Source organism: Balaenoptera acutorostrata, chromosome 15 (genome assembly GCF_949987535.1).
Source record: "Balaenoptera acutorostrata chromosome 15, mBalAcu1.1, whole genome shotgun sequence".
Classification (NCBI taxonomy): domain Eukaryota; kingdom Metazoa; phylum Chordata; class Mammalia; order Artiodactyla; family Balaenopteridae; genus Balaenoptera; species Balaenoptera acutorostrata.
In genome coordinates, this window is record NC_080078.1 from 79182616 (window position 1) to 79204127 (window position 21512).

Below are 21512 nucleotides of genomic sequence, written 5' to 3' on the forward strand. Positions count from 1 at the left end.
TCACTCAACAAATACTTATCATCTACCATCTATACGAGCCAGGTGCTGTTTCAGAGCCTCGGAACCCAGGGAGGACAGAGAATGTTCCCTCCCTCCAGCAGCCGATAGTCTAGTGTAATATATAAAGGGGAGAAAGAAAGGTGAAGGAGGGCAGGGAGAGGTGGGTCTAGGGGCAGGAGGTGGTCGGGGAAGGCTTCACTGAGAAGGTAACATGTAGCACGACGACGACGAGGTGGCTGGCGCCCTGGGGGAGGTAGGGGGGGAGTGTACAGGTGTATTGGGCTGGAAGGGGAGTGGTGAGGCCTGGTGGGTGGCGTGTTGGAGCTGCAGGTGCCGGTCGTGGGGCCTGTGCAAGGACTGGGCCCTGGAGGGTTTTGAAATGTGGAGGGAGATGCTGGGAGTGCAAGGGTGGCGGTTGGGAGGTCGCAGCTGCTGGGATGGTCCAGAGGGAGATGCTGGTGGCCTGGACTAGGGACCAGGGTGGAGGTGGGGAAACGCGTGTGTGTCTTTAATTGAAATTCTTTACTGAGGCAATTATAGATTCACAGGCAGCTATAAGAAATAATACAGAGACAGTGCCCTAGTACGCTTTGCCCAGTTTTCCCCAATGGTAACAATTTGCAAAACCGTGGTACAACGTCACAACCCTGATAGCAACCTGGATACGATGTGTTGTTCATACTGGGATGTCCCCAGTTTTACCTGGACTCACTTGTGTGCGTTTTAAGTTCTATACAGTTGTATCCATTCTGTACAGTTTTATTTTATTTAGGCTCCTGTCTCCTGACTCTGGACTGTCCCAACCCCACAGGGATTTCTCATGTCCTCTTATGACTACGTTCACCCTTCTTCCCTCAGCCCTCGCCCAACCCCTGGCAGCCACGAATCTGTCCTCCATTTCTAAAATTTCGCTATTTCCAAAATGTTCTATAAATGGAATCATACAGCATGTAACCTTTTGGGATTGGCGTTTCTCACTCAGCGTAATTCCCTGGAGATTCATCCAAGTTGCCTTGTGAATCGAGTCCGTCTGGAGGCCTTTGCAGGTGGAGCCAGGGTTGGAGTGTGGGGTTCAGGGCCGGAGTTATCCAGCATGGAGCCCGAGGCCTTAGCTCTGAGGCTGAATGGGATCACCCAGGGAGGCGGAGCGAGCACTTACCGATTAAGCGTCTGCTGTGTACCAGGTGCTGTTCTAGGCGCGGGGGAGGCAGCCATGACAGAGAGATGGGAAGAGGTCCTTGCGAGGGGCCGCCAGGCTGATGCGGGGCTGGAGGCCTGGGCTGGATGGGATGGGTGGGGAGCAGCTCAGGATTTCTCTCCCTCCTTTCTCGCTTTGCAGCCAGGGAAGGTGGGGATCCCGATGAGGCCAAGAGCCCCTCCCCGGGGTGGAGGGTGCAGTCGAGAGGTTTCCAGGAGTCCCGAGTAAAGTGAGAAAAGAGCCAAGTGTTGCCCCTCAGGCCAGATGGAGTCCATTCAACAGAGACTGACCTGTCTTCTGAGATGGCCTTTGTCCTTTCAGAATATTATTATTTCTTTGACAAAGGGATGGGGTTTAAGGTGGGGTGAGGGTGGGGAGTCTTTCTGTGACCCTGCGTGCACACTGACAGGGTTTGGGGTTGGAGAGGCCCTGAACCCGCGGACCGACTCCCCAGCTCCCGGCACAGTCCGCCCCCCCGCGCCCTGGTCCCCACCGCTGCCGCCGCCGCCTCTTGGCTGCCTCACTTTTCTGTCAGGGCTACTCATCGCTTCCCTCTCCTTTCCTCTCTTATTTCCTCATTTTTCCCTCTCTCCTCCATCTTTTTCCTCCTCCTTTTCATCTATTTCCCCTCTTTCTGAATCCCCCTCCTTATCTGGTTTCCACATCTCTCTGGATTTCAGTTCTCTCTCTTTTATATTTTCCTCTCTTGGGTTTTGTCTGTTGTTCGTTTGTTTCTGCCTCTACCTCCCTTTGTCTGTGTCTCCTTCTCCCGCTCTAATTACCTTCATCTCTGTTTCCACCGAGCTCTCTCTGTCTCTCCCTCGTTTCCTTTCTCTTGCTCTCAAACGTTATTTCCCAGACTTTGGAAACCATCCCTTTCCACACTCAGGGGGCCCAATGGATGAAATGTCCTAGTCCGACCAGGACAGTGCATGAGGTGAGTTTCTGTGAAGGGGCTTCGTGAGATCAGTGCCCGGGCCCCTGGGGCTGCAGAGATGGGATTGGTGCAGTGACGGTAACCGTCCGAGGCTCGCAGGCCACCCGGTGGCAAAGGACAGGCTGGGGCTGAGACCAGGCTGGAGCTCTGAGGGCACCGGTGTCTGAGTCAAGGGTGGATTGGGAAGAGGCTTCTGAGGCCGCCCAGATGCCTGGAGTGGGAGAGAAGGGGCCCAGGTGACAGTCCGGGCGTTGCCTCAGAAGCAGGTTTCTGCAGTCCTGGGCGAAGCGTCCTTCTGGGCAGGGGCGAGAGGTGGGCCCGTGGGTGGCTTCTGAACGCCTGCTGGGCCTGGTGGATGCCTCTGTTTTTGCCCTGTTGGCTTATTTATTTAATGGAGAACAGCTGCCCACGTTTGGGATCCTGACAGAATGGTCAGTTGCATCTGTGTTTGCTTTCTGCTTCCCCGAGCTGATTGGTGCTATTTCTAACATTCTTTTGTGGAGTCAACCACCTTCGAGGTCAGCCAACAAAACCTTGAGGATTCTATTGATGATCGGCATCAGAGTGAGAAATGTACGGCTCTGGTGTGACAGTCGCCAGCTGCTGGGCCCTGGCCAGATGTTGGTGTGGGCTCACGGACGTGAACGTGGAGAATCTCCGTCTGACAGGGAGGCCGCTCGGCTGAGCATGCCGCTGGGCATGGGCAGCTGGTTTGTTGCCCTGGCCTGGAAAAGGATCTTCCTTTCCCTGTTCTAAGCCAAGAGTATGACAGTCCCAGCCAAATCCATCCACTGATGTCCCCCAAACTCTGCCATTGATCCTGCGGCCACCATTTGCCCCATGATGTTTTCTTATCCAGGAGCGCTGGCTCCACGCTGTGCACAGAGCTGATCCTGAGTGACCTTTCTGAGGATGGAGAACACAGTTCCCAGTGTGGAATCCACCTCTGTCACCACGACCCATTATAGAATTGGCCGGTGCAGTGCAAAATGAAAATCTGGGGCCCCTTTGTCAGAACTTACTAAGAATTTCAAGACGGTGACAGCAGAGCATCAGACCAAGCCATGAGGCAGGCCCTGCCCATCACTTGTAAGTGTCATGCTTTGAGTGGATCTTAAGCTTGCTGCATCTTAGTCTCCACATCTGTAAAATGGGATTTACAGTCCTATCCTCTGCATAGGATTGTCATGAACAGTGATTGAGATAATGTAAGGTTTAGCTGCCATTATTATTATTATTATCAGCGACATTAGTATTATTATTATTTAATAGCTCATTATCAGTGTTGTTCCCTTCAGTGCTTCACATATGCTGCCGGGGATGAGCTTTATTTTCTTATTTATTTATTATTATTATTTTAAAAATATTTATTTATTTATTTCATCGCATGCGGTCTTAGTGTCATTTCGCATCACCTCAGAGAGCTGTCAAGACCAAGACCCCGCATTGGTCCAGTACCGTTCACTGAACACCAGGCTTTGGATGTTACCAGATTTTTCTTCCTCGTCTGTTGTCTGTTCCAGGCTCCCCTCCAGGGCAGTGCATTGCCTTTACTGTGTGCTTTATTGATTTATTTAGGCCACGCCACACGGCATGCGGGATCTTAGCTCCCTGACCAGGGATCGAACCTGTGCCCCTGCAGTGGAAGCGCAGAGTTCTAACCACTGGACCGCCAGGGAAGTCCCCTGTGTGCTTTTTATTTATTTATATATTTTTAATGATTATTTATTTAGGCTGTGTCGGGTCTCTGTCGCGGCACAGGGGATCTTCGTTGTGGCGTGCATGCGGGATCCAGTTCCCTGACCAGGGATCGAACCCGGGCCCCCTGCATTGGGAGCGCAGAGTCTCACCCACTGGACCACCAGGGAAGCCCCTACGTGTGCTCTATTTTTAATGTGGGTCACAGACCTGGCCAGGGTGGGGTCACCAGCCTTGAGCCACCCCAAGACTCCAGAATGGGGCCGACCAGGCGTCCTCATCCAGAGACGTGATTGTCATTGTTGTTCTCAGGCTCCGGGGCCCTGACTTGGCGAAAGGCCAACCCCCAGGCCCTTCCTGCTCTGCCTGGGGTGGTGAGAAGATTCATCCGTTTCCCGTTGCCTGAGTGTCTCCTGTGCGCCAGGCTCCAGCTGCTGCTGGGGCCGTGGCCCTAACCACTGGCTCGGTGCCCGTCCCGATGGAGCTCGGCCTGGTGGGGAGCCGGGTAGTAACCGAGGAGAGAGGTAAACAGGCTAGGCTCCACAGTGCTGCCGTGAAGGAGGGAAGGTGACACACATGAAACTGGGCATCCCTTAGGAGAGTCTGAAGGAAGGAAGGAACCAGCAGAGGAAGACCTTGTGGAAAGGCCTTGGGGGGACAGACAGCAGGTGCAAAGGTCTCCCGTCAAGCAGACCCTGGTGAGATCCAGGAGCAGAAAGAAGGCCCCAGGCTGGAGGGTTGTGAGTGATGGGAGGTGACAGACGGAGTTTAGAGAGTCAGGCTGGATCATGTGGATCTGGGGTCAAACCCCCCCCAGCTCCAAGGTGGCAGACAGCTGGCCACAGCAATGTGGCCGGCGGACCACGCGGGCGAGAGCACGCATCTCCTGGAGAGGAGGGGCCACTGCTCAGCGCCGGCTGCCCATCACGGTCCAGTGGCCCAGAGCTTGGGATTTTTTTAAAGGGAAGCTTGAAATCCTTTTTTTAAAGAGAAATGGCATTTCATTCAAAAATATGAGGACACCAGCAACCAAACAGACAACAGTACTAGGAAACTTAGCCCAGTGGAAGCCAAGCAGGACACGCCTGAGGACTGCTCACGCGTTGGGGACCACGGTGGCAGGGCCTGAAGGCCTCGTTGAGGAGCTGGATTTTATTCTAACTACAGTGCGGGACTTGCTGGGGGATCAGACTTGTTTTTTAAGAGGGCCCCTCAGGCTGCCATGTGGAGAATGAGTTGAGGGCAAGAGCAGAGGCTGGGAGATGGGATGGCAGTGGCAATGGGGAGAGGGATTGGGGAAGAATTAGCAGAGGGGATTGAGGATGGGCTGGATGTGTCGTGGGAAGTTGGGTGGCCCCCAGCTTTCCGGTTTGGGCAACCTGGGTTGATTGAGGTTCCGGTTAGTGGGTGGACCCACAGTGAGTCACCTGACCACTGAAAGCCTCAGTTTCCTCATCTGTAAAGAGCCTTTGTGATCTTCAGATTTGAGTCTCTGGAGTGTAGCAGGTGCCCAATATACATATAAGTGCATGGTAATTAGACAGTTACACTCAGTGGCCGGGTGATGAGAAGCTAAGCCCAGGTCAGACACCTCCCTCCTCCAGGAGATGGTGCTGGGAGGGCAGAGGGCCCGGGGCGGTGGGCAGAGGGGCCAAGGTTGGAGAGATCAGACTCTGGGTCAGAGACCTAGCTCTGGAGGGGGCTGTGCTGTGACTCCGCCTAGCTGGTGTCCTGTCTTTCCTCCTAGACCCCATATGAGTTTGAATTTAGTAGCCAGTATCTTGGCAGAACTTCTGGGGCTCCTTCTCTGCTGGTTTCCGTGTTAAAGCTTTTCCTCCAGCTGAAAGCCGAATCCACGGGGACCTGGAAGCCGTCTAGGGCTGCTGCCGGGGTCAGCACCGCCCCTAACAAGATTACACTAGCTTGTCCCTGCTTCTGGGGTCCCCCTGGGTAGGGGCCGCCCCATCTGGGAGCCCCCAGCCCTGTTCCTGTCGCCAGGGCTGCAGCAGCCTCCCGCTGCCACCGGCAGGCAGCCGAGGTGACCGGGCCAGCGGAGGCAGGGGCGGGAGGGCAGCTCCCGTGCAGCCACCGTGAGGCCGGCCAGCCCAGCCCTACGGGCGGGAGCGGGCATGCAGGGCTGCTTAAGAGAAGTGGGAGGGGCTCTGCTCCCAGCTGTCAGGGTGGAAGCCTGGGGGCCCGGGAGCAGACACAGACACTGCAGGCAGGGCAGGCAGGCGTGGTCTGAGGTGCAGAGAGCCTGTGAGGGGGACCGAGGAGGGAGGCCGGGACCCGCGGTGAAGGCCGTGCGGGCTGGCTGAGGTGGGGGCCGGTGCCAGGAGCTCAGAGGAGCCCGCTTGACTCCGTGTGACCCTGGGCACACGGCCTACGCTGTCCCCTCCGAGCCAGCTTTCCCCTCCACAAAACGGCCCCATTGCCATACCTGCCTCCCGGGCCCTGGAGTGCGCTGGAGGGGACCTCGGGTACAGGGCAGCAGCCGCTGGTCTCGGCAGCGGCCCAGGCTGGCCGTCCCCACCCCAGGGGGCCTGGGCCTCGGATGGGAAGCATCTAGCTCCTCGACAGCCCCACGGTGATGTGAGCCTGGAGCCGCTGCCAGCTCAGATGCCCGCGGGGCTCGGCAGGTCCTGCGGACAAGTGGGTCAGGCCTGGCGGGGACAGTGGCAAGCCTGACAGCACATGCCCTGTGGAGAGGGGCCAGCTGGACGCACCCCGCAGGAATATGGGCCCAGTGCGGCCAGGTAGCTACACTGTTCAAGAGAAACAGGAACTTGATGTTTATTTGAACCATCCTGGTTCTTCCATGTTGGCAGGTAACTCGTTTTTAAATTTGCATAAGCCCATCCAGTCATGCCCGCGGGCCAGATGCTACCCAAAGGCTGCCCATTTGTGATCTCTGAATAGGCTAAAGGGGGCGCTCCCGAGGGTCCCAAGGTTGGCAAGCAGACGCTGGAGGGACATCCCAGGTCCTGGGCGAGAGCTCAGCCCCAGACTCAGCCCCAGGGCCACCTGTGTCCTGGCTCAGTGCTGGGGCAGGGCGGGCCTGGGTTTGAATTCAGCTCTGCCAGTTCCCAGTTGGGTGATCTTGGGCAAGTGTCTCTCTGAGCCTCAGTTTCCCCTTCTGGAAAATGGGAGTAGGGACACCTGCCTCTCTCAGCGGCTGTGGGCATGAATGGGCCGTGAGCCTGCAGGGCCCACCAACGGGCTGGGCACTCAAGAAGTGCTCACTACTCGGTCACTGTGGTTGAAGTGAGAGAGGCCGGGGGCTTGGTCTGTGCTGATGGACGGAGATGTCTCTTCTCTGTCTGCTTCCCCCCACCCCTCTGCCACCCAATAGAATTTTTTATTTTAGAATTAGAGACAAGTTGCTATGATAATACAGAGAGTTCCCATATATCCCTCACCCAGTTTTCTGTATTGTTAACATCTTGTTTTACTGTGGTACATTGTCACAGCTAAAGGACCCACTTTGGTACACGGCTATTAACTAACCTCCACAGTTTATTCGGATTTCACTAGTTTTCCCCTAATGTCCTTTTCTGTTCCCTATTATATTTAGTCGTCACGTCTCCTTAGCCACCTCTGGTTTATGACGGTTTCTCAAACTCTCCTTGTTTTTGATGACCTTGACAGTTTTGAGGATTATTGGTTAGGTATTTTGTACACTGTCCCTCAATTAGGGCTGATCTGATGTTTTTCTCGTGGTTAGACTGGGGTTATGGGTTTGGGGGAGGAGGACCACAGAGGTGAAGTGCCCTTCTCATCACATCAGATCCAGGGGACATGCTGTCAACATGACGTAGCGCTGATGATGTTGACCATGACCCTCTGGCCGAGGCAGTGTTTGCCAGGTGTCTCCACCAGGCTGTTACTCCCGCCTCCACCCCCGCCTCCCTACTCTACTTTGTGGAAGCAAGTCACCACGCGCAGCGCCCACTCAAGGGGAGTGGAGCTCCTGGAGGGGGCAATGCATACGTCAATTATTTGGAATTCCATTTTACCTTTTGGAACTATTTTGATATCTACAAGTTTTCACTTTTTTGGTGATCATTCCATTTCATCATACAGACAACCTGGGCTGAGTCCTGGCTCCACCCATTTACTACCTGTGCCACCTTGGGCAACTTGCTGTTAACTGGAGTGATGGTGAGAGTAATAGCATGTGTCCATCAGGCTGTGTTCGGTGGCATAACAGAAACCTGACTAAAGTGGTTTAACCAAATAGGGTTTGTGTTTTTCCCTCATGTGACAAGAAGTCCTGAGTGGCCAGTTGATTCTCCTGGCTACTGCCCTACCATCCTTAGCCGGTGGCTTCTGTCCTCATGGTCCCAAGGTGGATGCAGCACCTCCAGCATCACTGCTGTGCTCCAGGCAGGACTCCATGAAGTCGACGGTATTATCCTCATTTTACAGAGAGGAAAGTGAGGCTCAAGAGGATGAGAAACCTCTGCCTTGAAGGAGTGCTGTGAGGGTTAGAGATAATGTGTGTAACCTGGGCCACAAGAAGTGTAGTTGTTGTTTTCCCAGTAGGATGGGCCTCTCCCAAGTCCCCTGGGGAGGTGAGTCTGGAGGGTGAGTCTCTGGCTACCTGAGCTTCCACCCATGGTCAGCCTGAGGCCTCAGCCTCCCAGAGGATGACCCACACTTTGGAACCTCAGAACCTGGGCCACACGTGGGACAGCGGTGTGGCCTTTCTTTTGAGGTGGAGGATGCTTAGTGAGCCAGGACAGGCTGGAGTTGCAGTGATGACCCAAGAGCAGCCAACCAAGTAATACTCCGGCCTGGGGACAGTCAGCAAGGTGGGCCTGGTCCTAAATCCTGCAGCCTACGTCTGGTGACCTGTCACTTAGTGCCCACTTGCATGGGAGATACAGAGATGGGTTTGTCATTCCTGTTCTATTTAGGAAGTAGATTTAATTCTGGGGCAAACTGAAAAAACCAAGTCTGGCCTGCCCCCATCTTTGTAAATAAAGTTTTATTGGCACGCAGCCATGCCATTACTTTACACGTTGCCTATGGCTGCTTTGGTGCTGGGAGGGCAGAGCTGAGTAGCTGTGACAGAGACTATGGGGCTTGCAAATATTTACCATCTGGCCCTTTGCAGAACAAGTGTGCTGACCCTGGCCTGAACAGAAAGCAGTTCAGGGAGATTGGGATTGACATATATACACTAATATGTATAAAATAGATAACTAATAAGAACCTGCTGTATAAAAATAAATAATTAAAATTAAGGAAAAAAAAAAGAGAGAAAGCAGTCCAGGATCCGGAATATGCAGCTGGGGCTTCCAAGAGGGAGATACGAGGCGGGCTAGGACTCACGAGGGGCCGTGGGGGATTTCTGGGAGCAGGAGAGGGCAGATGGCACAGGCCCTGAGGTGGGTGGGCTGGGCTTCAGCAGACAGTGATCCGACTGGGGGGCTTCAGAGGAGAGGCCCTGAAGCCGGGCTGGCCCGAGGCTCCCCCTTGCCACGTGCTTCAGCAGCCATCTGGGGGCTTTGTCAGGAAAGGAGCTGCTTGGTGGTGCAGACAGCCCAGAGGGCCAACCCCGAGGCATCCACCACCGGAAGCAGCAGGTTCCAGAAAGGTGACGTGGCCCCGTGGGCCCTGGGGCCCACAAGGGAGCACCCGCAGCTCCTCTGCCCAGCCACCGGGAGCTTCCAGATCATCTGATTTTCCAAGAGTAGTTAGCTGGCAGTCTGGTTTTCCTGAGAAATCTCCTGACTTTTTACATGTTTGCAGTTAATTCCAGTTTTTAAAAATCATGCAGCCGACCAAGCACACACATGCATCTGGTGTATGGGCTGCAGGTTTGGGAACTCGGGGGTCCGGGGTGGAAGTGAGGAAGATGTGGGAGGCTGTGTAGACCCAGGAGAGCACGCCAGGCCCTGCACCCCAGCTCCAGAGGCCCTCCTCCAGCTGGGAGCTCCGGCTGGTGGGGGAGTGGGGGACTGGGAGGGAGGGCGGCAGAGCCCTGGACCTGTGGTGTCAGGTTTCTGTGCCTCCCATCCTGTCCCCGCTGGTGGAACCTTCCTGCCTGCAGGTGAGGGTGGGAGCCTGGAGCAAGCGCCGCCAGGGAGTTGGACGGTCCTCCTGGCTTACCTGGCCGCCCCTGGAGAAGAATCTCAGTACCAGCTGCAGGTGAGGGGTGGAAGGGGGAGCTCTCTGAAGTCCCTTCTGAGATTCTCCAGGATTTGGGTTTGAGGCAGGAGCCCAGCAGGGCGATGGGCAGGGGCTGGACCTGGAGCCGGAGAGGCCTGAGTGGACCCCGGCTCTGTGGTTCCCTGGCCCCTGTGACCTCTGAGATGGGGACCACTCCTCCTGTTGCAGGTCATCCTCAGAATCCAAGAGAAAATGGGTGTGAAAGGGCTGGGTTTCCTTGGCGTCCTGGGGTGCCTGTGACTGGGGCCTGCTCACCCTGACGACATCTGGAACCTCTGGCTGTATTTAACCTCACACGCCAGCCCTCACCTGCTGATTCCGCCACTGGTTTCCAAGCGCTTGTCCGCACTACTGTGGATTTATTCTTTGCTTTAGGCAGGAGGCTTGGTTGCAAGTGACAACAGCCCAGGTCACCTTGGCTTAAGCAAAGAAGAGAATCCCGTGGTCTCGTGAACAGGAAAGGTCCCAAGGTGACACTAACCTCAGGCAAAATTTGATTCAGGTGCTCAAATGATACTGTCAGGACTCTGTGTTGCTTCACCCCCAACTCGGCTTCCTTGTGTTGGCTTCACTCTCAGGCAGGCCCCTCAGTGTGACAGAAGTGATTGTCAGGCTCACGGCGCGTCCTCACTGGTACCTGGGAAGGGGGGACGGGGGCAGGAAGCAGCCCTGTCCCAAGAGCCAGAGTCCCAAGGCTGCTTCTCATTGGGTGAGCTGGGGTCACCTGCTCACTCCTGGACCAATCACGGCCCAGGTGGGTCAGGCCTTCTCTCACTCATCCTTCCACTGTGGAGGTGGGCAGAGCAGCTCCGCTGGGGAGCTGGCAGCAGTGATCCCACAAGACGGTCAAGATGCTGATACCAGAATGGGACGTGGAGGCTGCACAGGCCAAAATAACATCCCACGCCCTTCCCATGCCCACCCGCTCTCCAAGAGCAGCATTTGGGGCTGAAGTGGCCACATTCGGACCCCCCTGGCTCAGCTCAGGGCCCCCCTGCCTGGCTGACTGCAGGCCCAGATCTCCAATGAGCTGTGTCACTTCCCCACAAATTTTCCACGTGCCCTAAGATGTTGGCAGGGGCTTGGTCCAGGGCCAGCATAGAGCTGCACCAGCCTCCACGGCCTTCCTCGCCACCTTCCCGGCTGGGGGCCCCTTTGAAAAGGGAAGCAAGCTTGTTTGGAATGGCTCATTCTCGTGAGCCCCTGTGGGGTCCTGGTGAGCACGCGCAGCCGCTGTCTAATAATCCACGGTGCCGCCTGGCTGGGCGCGGGCAGAAGGCTCACCCCTCCCTGCGCCCCCCTTCTCCTCGCTTTCTGAGTGCAGGAAGGACGTTTCCACTCCATCACCAGCAAAGATACCACCACTGCTTGCATTAGATCTCGCTGGAACTCAAGATACGATTATATCTAAAGCTGCTAAGGAGTCCCTTAGGATTACTTCTCCTTGGTTCCTTCATAATTATATTGATTTTCTCCTTTTTTGGAAGCCTGTCTCCTTCAGGGAGGAGGCAGAAGCCCCATCCCTGTTGGCAGAACCATTTGAGAAAGAACAGGGAGTCCAGAGGCCCAGGATCTCCAGGAGAGGGACACCAGCTCTGACCCGGCCTGGCCACTCACACTTGGGGCCCATGAGGCCTTGCCTGGGTCCTGAGATCAGGAGAGAAAGGAACCTGTCTTTTCAGGATCACCAAGTGCACTTTGGCCCCCAGGCCATGTGTCAGGACAAGTGAGCTGGTCTTTGAACTGTCATTACTTGAATGTTGCATTTTCTAGATACTACAATGGCCAGTTCTCAGGAGGAATGGGGTGAGGATATTCTAAAACGATGGCTTATCCACAGACTGCATCCCTCAGGCTGTGAAATGCATCTTGGGGCTCATTTCCCCGTTGTGTTTTGGTCACGGCACTGTCAGAGGACTCAAGTCCAGCCCACAGGGGTGGGTGGCAGCCCCGGGAAGGTGCAGGGAGAAGGGGGGACAAACACGTCCCAAGTATCCCCCAAGCGGGCTGAGCCAAGAGTGGCTGACCCGGGGTTGACTGGTTGAATGTTCCCCGTGCCCTTTTGTGAAGCAGACCCTTGGCCAAGGTGAATTGTTCGTCCTGGCTTTCCAGATGTGGGTGGAGACTCAGGGAGGTAAGCGGTCCCCAGACACCCGAGTGCGGTCCACCTTATCTGAAGCCCTTTGGTGGTTTCCTTCTGCAGCAGAGGGAGGGCTGGGGGGCGGGGTAGTTCAGGGCTTCGGGGCTCAGACATTAGAATCTGTTCACTCTCACCCCAAATCCAGCCACTCTCACCTTTAAAGAATGCCTACCTGCAACAGCTTCCACTCTGGTCCCCTGTTTCCCCTACAGTCTAGTCTCTGCTCTTTCTAAAACACTTATCTCACACACACACACACACCACACACACACACACACACACACACACACACACACACACACACACACACACACACACACACACACACACACTCTCTCTCTCTCTCTCTCTCTCTCTCTCTCTCTCTCCCTCCCTCTCTCTCTCTCCCTCTCTCTCTGTCCCTGGTCTCTTAGGATAAAGTTCTTAGCTCAGCCTCCAGGAGCCCACATCATCTGGCCCTGCTTTGCAGCGTCATCCCTGTCTACACTCTGACCCGGCCCGACTCCAGACTGAGCTGCTTCAGTGCCCGCGGCCCAGCACACCACTCAACGCTGCGCACAGGGCGTCCGCAGCCTGGACCACTGCACCTCCCGCTACCCCTCCACGCAGCCCCTCTGGCCGGGGGGCTGGGGTCCTAGGTGCTTAGCCTCTGGGTACCTCCTGATCCCTCCAGGATGAGATGGGCCTCTTCTGGGTTCCAAGGGCCTTGGTGCCTCATTGCACGTTGGTGGTGTTTTCCTATTGGTTCCTTTGTCTCCAGATAGACAGGGAGCCCCATGATGGCTGGGGATGCGTCTAGTTCACAGCTGTGCCCTCGGCCGGCCCTGGGCACTCAGTGAGGTAGTGGTTGAGTGGACAGATGCTCGGACAGGTGGGAGGTGGGTAAGCCACCTCCCGGAGCGTGGTCTCCCCCAACCACCCACGAAGTGGGGGATGGTCACGGTGTCACTGTGGGGAACAAGCATGGGGGTGGGTAAGTACACACCCAGTGCAGCGCAGAGCTCGTGGACGGGCTGGGCTTTGGGGGAGCTGTTATTAACTACGGGCTAGAGCCACACACCTGTGCACTGGCACCTGTGACTGCAGCTGAAGGCTGGGGCAGAGCTAGCTCTGGGCTGAGTGGGCAGAGGTGGCCTGGAGATCAAACAGTAGATGGAGCTGCGGGGAGAGGGCAGGAAGGGTGGTGAGAGGGACCCCAGGTGGAGACGTTGCCCTCCGCCCTCTGCACCCCTGGAGCCCCACACCCCTGCGCATCTCCCTGCTGGTCCGCCCCGGAGCCTAGCAGACCCTCCCTCCTCCGAGCAGGTCACAGTTATTGGGATCGGCCCTGGCTCTACGTGAGAATCACCTGAGAGCTTTGAGATACCCCGATGCCCAGGCCTCACCCCAGACCAACGACATCAGACTCTGGGGGCGGAGCCTGGGCATAAGCATTCCATAACTCTCCCAGGCGGTTCCCTGTGCAGTCACATTTGAGGAGCACTGTTTGAGGCGGTCCTCTGTAAAACTGGTTTGACCTCGAGATGCCTGTGTAACCCTGGGTTACTAGAGCTTGGGGAGGGTTGCTTGATGTAAAATCTCCCCGCCCTAACCTCCCTGCAACAAAAATCCACACCAGAAATAAGTAAGCACTTCTTAAAATGGTTCAATTAAAAAAGAAAAAGTAACACATGCATATGGCCCAGGCTTCAGGCAGCACAGATGCGTGCACATTCAAAGAAGCAGCGGCCCGACCCCAGCTTTCCCAGGGCCTGGCCCGCGGCGCTCTCTCGGCTCACGGACCTTCCTGGCACGCGGTGGCGTGAGGTACACCTGGCTTTCTCAGTCATCCCCCCTCAGAGCCCGGTTCTCTCTAATGCTGCGGAGGGCTCCGTGGACACGGACCAGCCCTGCCGACCTAGCTCCCCATCAGGTTTCAAATGGGCCGGCTTTGGCTGTCACAGGCAGTGTCACCAAAGAATCATGGAGTCTTTGGTCACCTGGACTATTCTCCCTGCAGGATGAACTCCTGCAACTGGAGTTCTTGGGTCTCAGAACAAGTGGCTTCACGAGGCTGATGGGGCACCTGGTTTTCTGTCATTCCAGAAGCTGTGGACGCCGGCGGCCCCGACCTTCGAGCTGCCCGCGTTGTACAGAACCGAGGACTATTTTCCTGTGGACGCCGGGGAGGCAACGCGCCGAGCCCCCAGCTGCCAAAGGCTGTGAGCCCCGCGGTCCTGCCATCAGGGACGTCAGGAAGTGACATCTGTGTGCCGAGCAGATTGTTTGTTTTGTTTTGTTTTATTGTTGTGGATGCGTTTTCTGAATTTCCCCCCTTGCTTCACGTGGGCCCACAGGGTTTGGAGAAGCATTTAGAACCCATAGGTGGGCAGTGCCTCAGAGATGAGCTGGAGAAGGCCTTCTCCACCGGCGTTTGTCCTGCCTGGTGTTCTGGACGAGGTGGTCACCCTGGGGGACGGTCTGTGGGGCCTTGGATTTCCCTTTGCCTTGGAAGGGCTTTGCGCAGGAGTTGTGAGGGGCTCCAGGTCCATGCGTGTAGGCCGGTTTGTGTGAACCCCAGTGCCCACTGGCCCTGTGAACCGGCTCAATAAAGGTGTCCAGGTCGCCCGGGTGTAAATGTTTCCTTGATGGGTGCTCCTGCCACTGGCTCAGGCCTGATCCTCAGAATCTGCTTATTATGAAGCCCCTCGCCTGAGGGGAGGGTGCAGCTTTGGCCTTCAGATTCCCAGCAGAATGCAGAGATCATTCAGATTACCTGGAGTCTTCCAAGGTGTGTTTGCTTTAATTTCTTCTCATGTAGATGAGTTTCCTGCTATTGTTCTGAAATGCTGGATTCGTCACTTCATGATGGATATCTCTAGTTTGTGGAATCCCTCCCAGAGCCAAGAACACGCGCACACACACACACACACCTGTACTGCAGACCAGCATTTGAATTTCAAGGAAATCTGACATCATGAATCAAGTGAGATAGTGGTAGCAAAGCAAAAAAAGAGTTGAGTCTTGACAATTTTGGAACAATTTTTAAAACATTTTATTTATTTTTGGCTGCTTTGGGTATTTGTTGCTGTGCGTGGGCTTTCTCTAGTTGCGGCGAGCGGGGGCTCCTCTTCCATGTGGTGCGCGGGCTTCTCATTGCAGTGGCTTCTCTTGTTGCAGAGCACGGGCTCTAGGCGCGTGGGCTCAGTAGTTGCAGCACGCGGGCTCAGTAGTTGTGGCTCGCGGGCTCTAGAGCACAAGCTCAATAGTTGTGGTGCACGGGCTTAGGTGCTCCGCGGCATGTGGGATCTTCCTGGACCAGGGCTCAAACCCGTGTCCCCTGCATTGGCAGGCGGATTCTTAACCACTGCGCCACCAGGGCAGTCCCTTAGGACAATTTTTTGAACTAAAAGATATAAGTGAACCCCTTGTTTCAAGTACAGCCAGCGTTTTGTGGAGATAATTGTTGTAAACATAATTTTTTATTTAAAAATGTCAGGACGTTATTTTAAATTATTGAAGTAAAATTTACTTCATATGGAAAGGTGCACCTAAGTGTATGGGTCACTGAATTTTCACACACTGAACACATCTGCTTAACCCTCACCCTGATCTAGAAACACACAAGCATCATCAGCACCCAGAAGCCCCCTCGTGCTCCCTTCCAGCCAGTGCCCCACCCCCATCCAAGCTAACACTACCCTGACATCTCACAGCGCGGACGGTGCTGGTGTCGCCGGCTTCTGTACCTTGTAACTGGAGGCGGAGTGGCGTGTGTACACTCAGCGTGTCGGCTTTGTGCCTGGCTCCGCCGGCGGACACTGAGCCTGTGGCGGCATCCCAGTGGCTGCTGACCGTTCATTGTCATGGCCGTGTTGTATTGATAGGGACTGTTTTTAACGAAGGAAGCTTAGATCTTCCCCGTGCCCTGGTCTGCTCAGGGAGAGCAGAGATTCAACGGAATGTTCCTTTTTCAGACAAGTGGTGAGGACACCAATTTCTGGAAAACCGGGTATATGTTGATTGCTGAAGACGTCCAGGCTGCTTTCTCCTTCCAGAGGCCGAACCAAAGGTCCGGGAGAGGTGAACGGGATGTCACAGGATTAAGCCACAGCAACGGAGGTGTCCTAAAATAGAGACCACAGGACCGTGACTAAGAGCTTATAGGCTGTGAGGTCAGCCTGCCTGGGTGGCGCCGTCATCTCCTGCACATCTCAGCTGTGTGGCCCTGGGTTAGTTGCTTACCTTCTCTGAGACCAGCCTCAGTAAGATGTTCCACAGTAAGATACAGAGAGTAATGGCACCTGCCTGTTGGGGTGTACTGAGGAGGAAATGAGATGACCTGTGTCAGGGCCCGGCGATGGGCACTGGGTAACAGGTGGCTGTGATGGCGACCGGGCTGGGTGGGGGAAAGGCCCACTGTCCTGCGTTTCTCAGTTGGCTCGTGGCATCCAAGAGCCTCAGCAGTGAGTGGCTTAGGAACTGCCTTACATTTCAGTGTAAGAACGAGTCATGGGAGAGTGAGAGCTGCCAGAGTCAGGCTCGCACTCTCTGGTTTTGCTGTCCTGGGACTCTTTTGGGGACACCCCCCCCACAAGGCAGCGAGGAGGAGTAAGGTTGTATGACAACATCTATGGGGAAAAGGTGACTAATGAGCTAGAATTGGCCTTTCCAAGTTTCCTGGAGTTGCAGTGCCAAACAATGAACTTTTAGGGACACTTGGAGACACTTAAGGGGAGGGAAAGCCAGGACACAGAGCCTGCCAGGAATTCCTGGCCTCAGTCCTCTGAGCTGCTGGTGCTCTGTCCTGGTGCCCGGTGACCTGACGGGCGTACCCCTTCAGAGCAAGTGTCGGATGTGTCTCCTAGCAAGTCAGCGAAAGCCTTGGTGCTGACTTGAGAGGGTCAGACCCAAAGGCCACGGCAAGGGTCACTTTGCAGCCTACGAAAGGGTGATCGTTTTCTTTCTCTTTTTCTTTCATTGGTGGCTGTTTTTGGACAGGGCCGCCAGGGTATAGGCCATTGCAAGTCTTCATAAGAGCAAGGCCCTTTGGTCGATCATTCCCATTTTCCCTGTGGATGTGAACTTCACGTCTGTTCAAAGCAAGAGGTTTCAAGACAGTGGCCCACAGGTTGGCAGAACTGTATGGTTTGCCCTGAACTGTTTTAAAATTGTTTTCATGTTGAGACAACTGGGTAACCATCTGGAAAAAATAAAGTGAGTTCCATACCTCATTCTGTACACCAGGAACTGTTCCAAAATTCCAAATGGATTAAGGAGGAGTTAAATGTGTAAAATGAATTTATAGAATAAGGAGGCAGAAACACTGGAGAGTCATAAAAAAAATCCAGAAGCCATAAAAGATGAAGAATTGGATTATATTAAAAAATTTAAAATCCTCTGCATGGCAAAAACAAACAAAATTCAACTGAAAAAAAAAAATCTTAAAACAGAACGACAAAATCCTAAGCAAATTCAAAAGACAAATGACCAAAAAAGACAAATGACAAACTGGGAAAATATATTTGCAGCTTGTATTACAAAGGGATAATCTCCCTAACATATAAACATCTCCTACAAATAAATAAGAGGAAAACCCCCAGAAAAATGGCAAAGGTTATGAATAGGTATTTCACAGAAAAGAGAATGCAAAAGGCATTTTAAAGATATGAAAATATACTCAACCTCAATCTGTAAGTATAAAGAATATTGAAATTAGTTTTCACTTATGCAGGCAAAAATAAAACGTTTTTGATGACACTGTTGGTGAAATTTTGAAGAAATGTGCATTCTCATACATTGGTGGTGGGACATGATTCTCATGGAGGTCCATGGGCAGTACCTATCAAAATTAGAAATGTATATACCCGTAGACCCCTAGGGCCCAATTCTGCCCCTAGGGATCTAGCCTCCCAATATACACACACAAGAGAAACAATAAATGCAAAAGTTTATTCACTGCTCATTGAAATAGCAAAAGATTGGAAAGAACCTAAGTATCCATCAATTAGGGATTGGTTCAGTTACAGTACCTCCATACATGCATGAATGGGTGGAATCCTATGAAGATGTAAAAATGGATTCAGAGTTCTTTATGACTTGGTATGGAGATATCACAAAAGCCAAAGTGGAGGAAAAGGTACCTGATATGCTACCATCTGTGTGAGAAAGAAAAGCATTCAAGTTCTCTGGGAGGATAAACAAATATTTGAGAATGGTGAATATCTGTTGTGGGTGAGAAGTGGACTTTCTATTTTATTTTAAACTTTTGATATTTTGGTGTTTCCCTATTCAAAAAATTCAGTTAAAATCAGTTGCCAGCAATTAAAAATCAGGACAGTTCACATTAAGAACTGGATTTCCAGCTTCTCTTCAAAAACTAAAATAAGGCAATATGGGGCTCATAGTCTTGCAAGACAACAACGAGCCAAAGCTGAGTCCCTTTAGCAGGGCCGCGCTCTCCGGGTCTCTCTTGTATCTAAGTTATCTCACTGATTTCTTTACTGCCTGGCCCCACAGGTATTTGCATTTGCAGAAGTCCTCAACAAAATAGCAGCAGACTGAATCCAGAAATATATAAAAAGGATTACACACCATGACCAAGTGGGCTCTCTCCTAGGAATGCAAGGTTGGTTTAACACCTTAAAATCAATCAGTGCAACACACTTGGATTAATAAAAGTAAAAAACCCCACATGGTCATCTCAAGAGATGCAGAAAAAAGCACTTGACAAAATCCAACGTCCATTCATGTTAAAAGCTCTCCTTCTTGGGGTGGAGAGAGGAGTTCTCAGAGAAGAGGTTAGAAGCTAGGCAGACACCCCCAAAGGGGTCTTGTTCCAGGATTACCAGTTCTCTCGAGATGACCTGTTGACCCAGGCACCTGGAGGCATCAAGGCATTTCCTTCCCATCTTAAAGCAAAATGCTGCTTTGTCTTTTTTTTTTTTTAATAAATTATTTATTTTATTTATTTTTATTTTTGGCTGTGTTGGGTCTCCGTCACTGTGCGTGGGCTTTCTCTGGTGGCGAGCGGGGGCTCCTCTTCCATGCGGTGTGCGGGCTTCTCATTGCAGTGGCTTCTCTTGTTGTGGAGCATGGCCTCTAGGTGCGCGGGCTTCAGTAGTTGCAGCACGCAGGCTCAGTAGTTGTGGCTCGCGGGCTCTAGAGCGCAGGCTCAGTAGTTGTGGCGCACAGGCTTAGTTGCTCCGTGGCATGTGAGATCTTCCCGGACCAGGGCTCGAACCCGTGTCCCCTGCATTGGCAGGCGGATTCTTAACCACTGCGCCACCAGGGAAGCCCCCCGCTTTGTCTTATGGTCAAGAGCACAACCATCTTTGGGTTTGAAAGAATTCAAAGCAATTCTGACTCGGAGCAGCTGTCACAGAATTTCCTCTGTGAGGCCTGTGTGCTCGCTGTAGATTTAAAAACATCAAAGTTCTTATCGGTAAGCACCAGCTGGATGCATTTTAGGCTTGCAAGCAGCTGGGGAGGGGCAGTGGTCTGAGGCTTATTTCTGCCTTCTTTGCGGGGACTTCTGGCGAGTGTGCTTTGCTGGCTGCCTGGGCTGCTGAGGTGGAGGAAGGAGTACGGAGCCGACTGCAGTGGGCAGGTGTACTTGGTCTGGATAATCACATGATTCCCTCAGAGAACCAAACCAGGCAAGCCTGACTCTGCTGGAGGTCGGCCCCTCAACCGGAAGGACTTTCTCATTGGGTCTTCCAGGGAGCAGTTCCGTCATAAATGTAGCATTCAGCGTTTCGCCAGCAAGGCTCTTCTGGGAGAGCCACGCCCGAGGCACAGGAGAGGGAGGAGACCTGGGGGAGCGCCCTGGACAATGAGGTTTGTGCTTTTCTTTTGTTGGCACCAGGACTGGGAGTGTTTGCAGCGGTGACCCCGCCAGGGTGACCCGTGTAGGCCCGCCGTCTCATCATTGCTCCTGGGGAACCGGCGAGACATCAGGGCATTAGCTTACACGTGTAACATTGTTTTCTACACACAAGTTGTGTCTCTGGGTGTAGAGATGGGGGTTCTTAGGCTGTCCGGCAAGTGCGTGTTTGTTGAATGGAGAGAAATAGAATAAATGGTCTTAAACAGGAGACCACTGGTAGCAAATACATGAATCAGGGGAAGGCTCGCGCTGTAGCCTTGGTCCTTTGCGTCTTTAGAACGGTGGTTCTCAGGTTTGCCTGGGAACCACATTGGAGTCAGCTGGGCCACAGCCCAGACCAATTGCATCAGAATCTCTGGGGGAGGGCCCCCAGCATCTCTAAGTGTTAAAAATCCGCAGGTGATTTCAAGATGCAGCCAGGTCTGGGAATCCGTGCTTTGGAAGAATAGCAGTTAAGAGATTTTTTCAAGGAGGTTTCCTTTGAAGAGTGTAGAGGCCCCAGTATCCGTCTCACACTCTCCTGAGTGTAGTGGGTAGAATCGGGCTTGAGTTGGTTTCTGGTTTGGGTTGAATTGATTCCACCCTAGCTCCAGAGATTGGTATTGCCTGATCTAAGCCCATCGAGGTAATCCTAGCTCACAGTGACTCACCGAGGCTTAGGTCTGGCCTAAGCCTACCAGCCACAGAAACTGGTTCTGGAGCGGTCCAATTAGCTCCAAGTTCAGGACTCTCCCTCTGTGGTAAGGGAGGGGAAACCCTCTCTCAGGGCAGGTGAATGGGAAGCAACGCGAACACCAGGGTCCCTGCTTAGGATGAAGGTGGCCGTGTGGGTGGCAGGACGGAAGCACAGAGGACCTGACACCCTGCTGACATCACTGAGTAGCCCGCCCTCCTCGGCCACAGCTGTTACCTGTGTGTCCCCTTTATTAAGCCCAATCTGAGTTGGAGTTCCCGCTACTGCCAGTGAGAGCCCTATTTCATAAAAAGGAGTCTAAAGCCAGGTAAGAAGAGCTGGGCAATGACTGGGCAAAGGCTTCCCTGGGAAGCACTCTGAACCAGAGCCATGTCTTGACAAATGGTTTGGTGCCACCTGGCATGCATCAGGTAACACGAGTCCATGGAGACACACACAATTCTTCCAGTCTCGTCTGGGCCAAGGAAAAAGTCTCATCTTGGTGCTAGTGTGCCCTGGACCCCTCTGATTTTCCTTTTTATCAAACAGAGCAAGTCTCAGGCTCACAGCCGTCAGCAAGCAATGACAGGTGGCACATTTTTAGTCTAACGTTTTGTCTTGTATGTGTTTTCAGGGATGCCTTCATTAATGGCAAATTATGCTGGTTGTCCTTTTTGTGTAGAGATACAGTTTTCCCTTTCAAAAAGGGGACTTGAAACATACTAAGTATGTAAAGCAGCTGTTAGGCAGATGTGGCAAAAGTGACAAAGATGGCAGTGTGAACGAGTATAGTTTGGGAAACGCTGTGCCAGGGAAGCTGTG

At 53.4% G+C, this 21512-nt stretch overlaps 1 protein-coding gene across 4 annotated transcripts in view; it reads left to right on the forward strand.

The window, feature by feature from the left end:
• BCAS4 (breast carcinoma amplified sequence 4) overlaps positions 1 to 14761 on the forward strand; it is a 60370-nt gene extending 45609 nt beyond the window's left edge. For 3 of the 4 annotated variants that reach the window (XM_007185295.2, XM_007185294.2, XM_057528319.1), the window contains one exon: positions 14236 to 14761. In XM_007185295.2, the coding sequence (XP_007185357.1) occupies positions 14236 to 14355 (120 nt within the window). In that variant the 3' untranslated portion in view covers positions 14356 to 14761. The remainder of the gene's footprint in view (positions 1 to 14235) is intronic. The other variant, XM_057528318.1, reaches the window with a different exon arrangement.
• Positions 14762 to 21512: the final 6751 nt, after the last annotated feature.